At 24.7% G+C, this 6,638-nt stretch overlaps 1 protein-coding gene across 1 annotated transcript; it reads left to right on the forward strand.

Moving 5' to 3' along the window:
* Positions 1-4,237: 4,237 nt before the first annotated feature.
* PGO_002485 (variable surface protein) lies at positions 4,238-6,115 on the forward strand (the record flags this gene model as incomplete). The annotated part of the gene is made up of 2 exons (XM_028691136.1): positions 4,238-5,881; positions 5,978-6,115. The coding sequence occupies 2 exons, from the start codon at positions 4,238-4,240 to the stop codon at positions 6,113-6,115; spliced, it is 1,782 nt and encodes a 593-aa protein (XP_028546937.1).
* Between the last annotated feature and the right edge of the window lie 523 nt (positions 6,116-6,638).

Genomic DNA, 6,638 nt, shown 5'->3' on the forward strand with positions numbered 1-6,638 from the left:
ATTCAGAGCTATTTATGTAATAATAATGTATATATACCCAATTTTTCATTTTTCCAAATGTCGTAATATTGTATGTTTACTACATTAAATAAGAATACTCGCAATTCCTCATTTACAAATGTAATATAATAACGGATGATCTACCTATATATTATCCATCAGTATAAATTAATTATAAAAAGCACGTGAATGCTTACATGTAGTTATTATTTTTTTTAAATAACAACAAACAATTTTAATGTATTATTTGCTATCATAATGTAAGAAAAGATGTTTAATTATTCAAAAATGTACAAGGAAAAAATTATCCTTCTGCAAGGTGTCAATTAATATATTATCATACAACCCTATTAATAATTAGTGATAACATAAATAATTCATATGTGTACATATCATTGATGATTATGTGTTCTTTATCAGTTATCGTCTATTGAAAAAAAAAACAGTTACAATAATACGTATACTTTTTCTACACATAATTGATAGTTTAATTATACACCAAAAGGGCGGAATTCGTTTTACTAAGGAATTACTCTCATTCACCAATTGTTAGCGTTAATTATTTTCTTTTGCATTATTAAAAATAGACGTATTGTAAATTTATAATATAAGTAAAACAAACACTTTTGTGATGTAAAATAATAAACATTATATTTCGTAATTTAATTTAGTTTACAATATAAAAAGTATATAATGTGTGTCACAAAATGCTGTAAATTGTGTGGATATTGTGCAATGAGGTATGTTTCATGATGAATCCATCGAACTTTTCAGTGCTTAAAATTTGTCAAAATAGAGAAAAAAAAAAATTATTTCTTGCACTTTTCATTTTTTAATACTTATAAAATAAACATAGAAAGGTTGATATTTTCCTATATGTATATAAAATAAATAATTGTGATGAATATTAAAAAACACATTTGAAAAAAATAAATACAATGCTATTCCCCTAAAAATAAAAAGAAATACTTGAATAACCGTTTTCATGGTCCCCAAAAAATATAATAGAAAAAATAAGAAAATTCCCAAATCTAACTTATGTTGTAATTAAAACATTCCATTTAATTTGTTACATTATGCAAACACACCTTAAAATTAATTCCTACCAGACGCTTCTTTTTGAAACAATTGATGAAACAATGAATATATTATATTTAACAGAATAATAAAATTTTACGTCTCTTTTATTAATATCTCATTAAAACTGAACATTCACAACTGTGTTTATTAAACTATAAAAACATAACAATGACAAAACGTTTTAAACATTATGCCGTTATGAATCTACGAATTAACATGCAACTATTTTTTTTAAAACAAATTATCGTCTTAACACATGCGAAATGCAATGTTGTATTTTCTCATTGTATATAAATGTACATAAATCATTTGCATTGTTTCCTTTTTTCAACTGTGTTCTGTATTCGTGATGTAATAAATATATTCATGTTGTCCGTATAAGCAAAAAAAAAATTTTCACATTGTTTAAATACATGTCATACAGGTGTCCCTTAAAACATGTGTTTTTATATATTCACTTTTCCTATATCTTATTAGTATATCTGTTGTTCAAATAGATAAAATAAAAATAAAATAATCAATATGGATTCATTAAAATTATTATACATAAAAACATTAATACAATATTACATAATAAGGGTCTGATCTCAATATAACGTGCGAGTTAACTCATTAGAAAAAGTTCGCATCATCAAATTTTATAATGGAAAGAATATTTTTTTCAAATCCGACAGAAAATTATATTAAAACAAATAATATTTTTTTCCACAGTTTGGTGCAACTCATAAAATTATATTTTGTATTGTTATATGAAAGTATATTTTTATCAATAAGGGTATACCATTAAATGCATTGCAATAAGTATGAAAAATCTTTTTACAGCATCTAGTAGACCATAAGTAAACGTATTTTTAACTAAAATTCTTTGTTCAAAATACGTATGTATGAGATTGAAAGTTAATATTTGTTCATTATAAGCTAAAACGAATTCAGAAGCATTAAAAATTTCTGTTATGTCTAAAAAGAGCTTAAAATTAATAGATATATATATGTACAACTTTAATGACAAAGAAAATACATAAATAGACATTTATAACTTTGAAGAATTAGATTTTTATATTAAGTAAACAAATACTCTTGACTAAATGTGATACATAGAAGCAACAAATACATAATACGTTTGCTTATCTAAATATGTAATGCATATATATGAAAGACAAAATAGTGAGTTATTTACAATAAACTATTTTCCATTGAAGCATTGTTATGAGTAAATATATTTCACGAATTATTATTATTCCTTTATTCATTTAACTTCTTACAAGTAAATTAATATCCTTCAATTGAGATATTTATATGTGAACATTACATAAGACAGAATAAAAAAGCCAGCAAGAAAAGGAGTAATCCTATTAACAATATGACGAATGAAAATATAGCAAAAACTAAGTGTTCAAATGGCGCCTAATTTTTCAAATATGTGAGGTAAACATCACATTTTAAAAACATTTTTTATAATAAAAAGTGCTGTTCTGCATAATCATTTCAAAATTTTTTAATTATACTTTATTGCTACTAATTATCAATGAATAATAAGACCATTAAAATAGCGCTAAATTGAAAAGGCTGATATATAGTAACTTGCAACAGAATGTAAAAAAAATCATAATATGCAGTTTTATTCAACTACCAAATTACTAATGTAATTAATTTTAAACATGTTGTATATATGGAATTTTTATATAATTCATATGTACTTTAAATCTATTGTATACTTTTTAAATATAAAAAAAATATATATACAATAAAAAAGTTAAAAGTTGTCATGTTTAAAACAATAGAGCAACATAATTTTACAGAGTTAAAACTTAGTAATCTTTTTTCTTTAACTGAATCAGAAAGTAGCAACGAAATTATTAAAATCTAATAATAATAATAGTAATAATAATGATAATAAGAAGTATGAGTTATTTTTGCGTCCTATCATTGAAGATATAAATATATTCTATTGCTAATCTATGTGAGAAATATATGTATGTCATATATATTTGTTATTTTTTTAGTATTATTGCCATAAAAAATATTAGCAAACATGTTTTAGTAATTTTCAAAAAGTTACATGATAAATTTAAACAATTGTTTATCAATTATTAGTTATTTTAATTTTCTGTTCCACTTCATTTACAGAAAGGTACTATAATTGTAACCCAAATAGAATTTGTTTCTGAAATAAAAAAATATACCAGCATATAATAAATAATCATATGCATAATAAGGGAAATTGCTTCTAAAAAATCCATTTTAACCTGTATACATAAGAAAAACATAAATAATTAATTTTCAAACTACACTTATTGTAATTTGATATAAATACCAAAAATAATCATTTTAATAGCAAATATTTTTTTTATTAATAAAATAAACCTACATAAAATTTATATGTTATTTAACCCATGTCTTTATATGCAACATTATAAAAAATAGAATATGTCAGAATAGTAGCAATGCAATGGATGTATAAGCACTCAACTTTTTATTTTATACCAAATATAGCTGTACTCCTTTTTGCTAATAACATTATTTATGAGAAATTCATTTTACCAAGAAAGAGAGATCAAGTAATTCTTAGTGCTTTTACATCTAATATTACACATTTGTGCTCTTTACTATTAAAATAAAAAAGTTTTACACACATATATGTAAATAACATTTCTTAGAACTAGTTTTATTTCCTTTGTAAATGTTACATAAATGTAACTTTTCAGCATTCACCATTTTACATGTTTGTTTCCATTGTATCTTGTGTCTCTACCTATATTTTGCCATCGTTTAATTTCTAAACCTGATATTTGTGTATATCTCAACTTGTATCAATTTAATACATAAAAATGTTATAAGTTTTTTAAACAAATACACTTGTTAATTCAATTTTTATATACTTGTCCTTATTAATGATTATTCTTGAAAATGTTACTGGTTGAAGATTTCCATATATTCACATTCAAGGAACTCCGATGATATTTTAAAACATATTAATTTATAGCTTTTCTGAAGATTATTATTTTCATTAATGTAAATTTTATAATATAAAATCATGATGCCGAAATATTAAATTCCTTCAGTAAGGGTGTCTACTCATTGCATATAATTTATTCTCCGAAATTATTTAATAGCAGAAAAAGGAAAGACAACTATAATAAATATTAATATATAGAGAATGGTTGAAATAACATTTATAACCAATACTGATAACAGTGCTTCTACGACTGAAAAGTGCAAAAATAAATATGAAACATTTTTAGAGGATATTTTAAAAAAAATTAATGAACTTAATGGTAACACTCATTCAGATTTACACAACGAATGGGTTACGTTAAATCAATATATAAATGAAAGAAATAATGAATTAAAGAAATGTGTTGATGATAACTATATACCAATTGATTTATATGAACAAGCGGCAATAAAGAAATTTAGGAACGAATATTTTAAGAAACATTCTTGCACTATAAATACAGAACATAATGCTGCAAGAAATACTGAACCGTCACCCCAAACAGGTGAACCTGGTAAAGAATGTGAAACAAAAATAGAACTATCAGAAGGAAAAGTTAAATTGCATACAGCATCGGACTCAAAACATTCTAAACACAGAATAACTGAAGAACAAGATCGCGTAGTGAAAAATACAGGACAATTTAATACACAACAATCAGGCCAACAATATGTAGATTTACAGGATCCACAGAAGGTAAACCACCCCTCCAGATTTACTGGAACTGAGTTGAAAGAATCTGTGCCAGCAGCTGGACATAAGTCTATTGATCATGAAGAAGCAGGTGCTTCATCAGAGTCTTTATCTATATCAGTAGATTCACCAAATGAAGAATTAGGTTTACATCAAAGTGTTACTTCTGCACAAACAAAGCATACTGAGAAAATTAATTCAGGAAAAACATCAGATGAAAGTAATATTCATGAAGTTTCACCTCAAAGTAATTTATCTTATTCTCAATATTCTACTCAACAACCTCATGGAATCCAATATACTGATGATGAATCCATTGATAACGAAAGTGATGATTGTTTATATCTCCTTGAGGAAACTTTTTTTTCTGCAGATCCTACAAATGAAATTTCTTCACAAAAGGGTTTCCAACAAGTAGGTGCTCATAGCATAGGAGCTCATTCCAGAGACACTGATGGTTTACCTTACACTAGTTCAAATACAGGTACTACACGTGATAATACTGCACATTCACGAGAAACCAGTTATAATGATAATCAGACCATTACTGTAACTTCTGATAATATAGATTCTCACGATGGATCTATTGGTTCGCACCGTTCTCATACAGATCCTGATGATTTAGCTAATGGTGTAGATGGTGCTCATATTCAACGCACTAATGAAGTAGTTACTCATGGTAATGACAGTACTGATTACGTCACTCATGTAGGTACTACTTCTCATAATGTGTTTTCTAATAGTGAACACGCCGATGGCGAAATTTTTCCTGAATCAGTTACACGTAGTGAAATGTCAACTTATGAACCTCATAATGAAGGTACTTCTGAACAAGAAAAAAGAAATAATTTGGTCGTACCTCCTAATACAGATCCTGTAGTAAATAATGGATTTACTCCTATAATTAATAGTTATAATTCTTCTGGAATATATACATCAGGTAAAAAAATTGTTTTAAAAGGGATTAATAATTCAGAGGACACAGATACTAGAGAAAATGGAGTTACACTGGATGAATCTAATGGAGATAAAAAAGGAATATCATATCAAAAATATATCAAAATGATTTTAGTGCCATTAACAATTATTTTGTTATTTGTACTACTAGTAAAAGTAAATTACAATATGTTGAATTAAAAAGATAGTAATCTTTTAATTATTTGCAATAATTTTATTTTTATAATATATATTTTTTTTTTTTTTTTGTAGTACACCCCATTGGGAATGCTTTTTACTAAGAAACAAAGAAAGAAAAAAAAAAAGATGGAAGAAAAGTTAAAGAGGGTACTATTAGAACCTTCATTTACAAAAGAAGAACGTATCCAGATGGCATATAGCTCCTGTTAATATTAAATGTAATAATCAATAGTCATTTGAAAATTTTTTGAATTATCTTTTCATAAAACAAGTAAATAAAATCAAAACTAATAATTTTATTTTAATAATTTATAATTAATTATTTTGAGGGGTTAAGTTATTACACAAATTCTAACATTGTACTTTCAAATAGTTGTATCATATTTTGTATTGCAGTGTTGTAATCAGAATACAACACCGTATGGCATTACAACATATACTATTTTTTTTTAATTCTTCGTAAGCAATAATATTCTTTTAAAATTTTGCATACTAAAAAAATTTTGTTTGGTACATTTGTATATATTTCAATCCAATTAAAATTTAATTCATCATTATGATATTTGACAATTTGTTTCTTTTGTTTTGTTTTTTTAATCTAAAATTGAGTTATAACAAGATTTTTTATTCCTTTTTGCACTTTAATATCATTAATTTAATCATTCAACTTAACATTGAATAAACATATGTTACAATGGCCTTAAATATTTGTCTTTTTTTAACTAACAAGTTG

The sequence above is a fragment of the Plasmodium gonderi genome, assembly GCF_002157705.1.
Source record: "Plasmodium gonderi DNA, contig: Pgo-contig_258, whole genome shotgun sequence".
NCBI lineage: Eukaryota > Apicomplexa > Aconoidasida > Haemosporida > Plasmodiidae > Plasmodium > Plasmodium gonderi.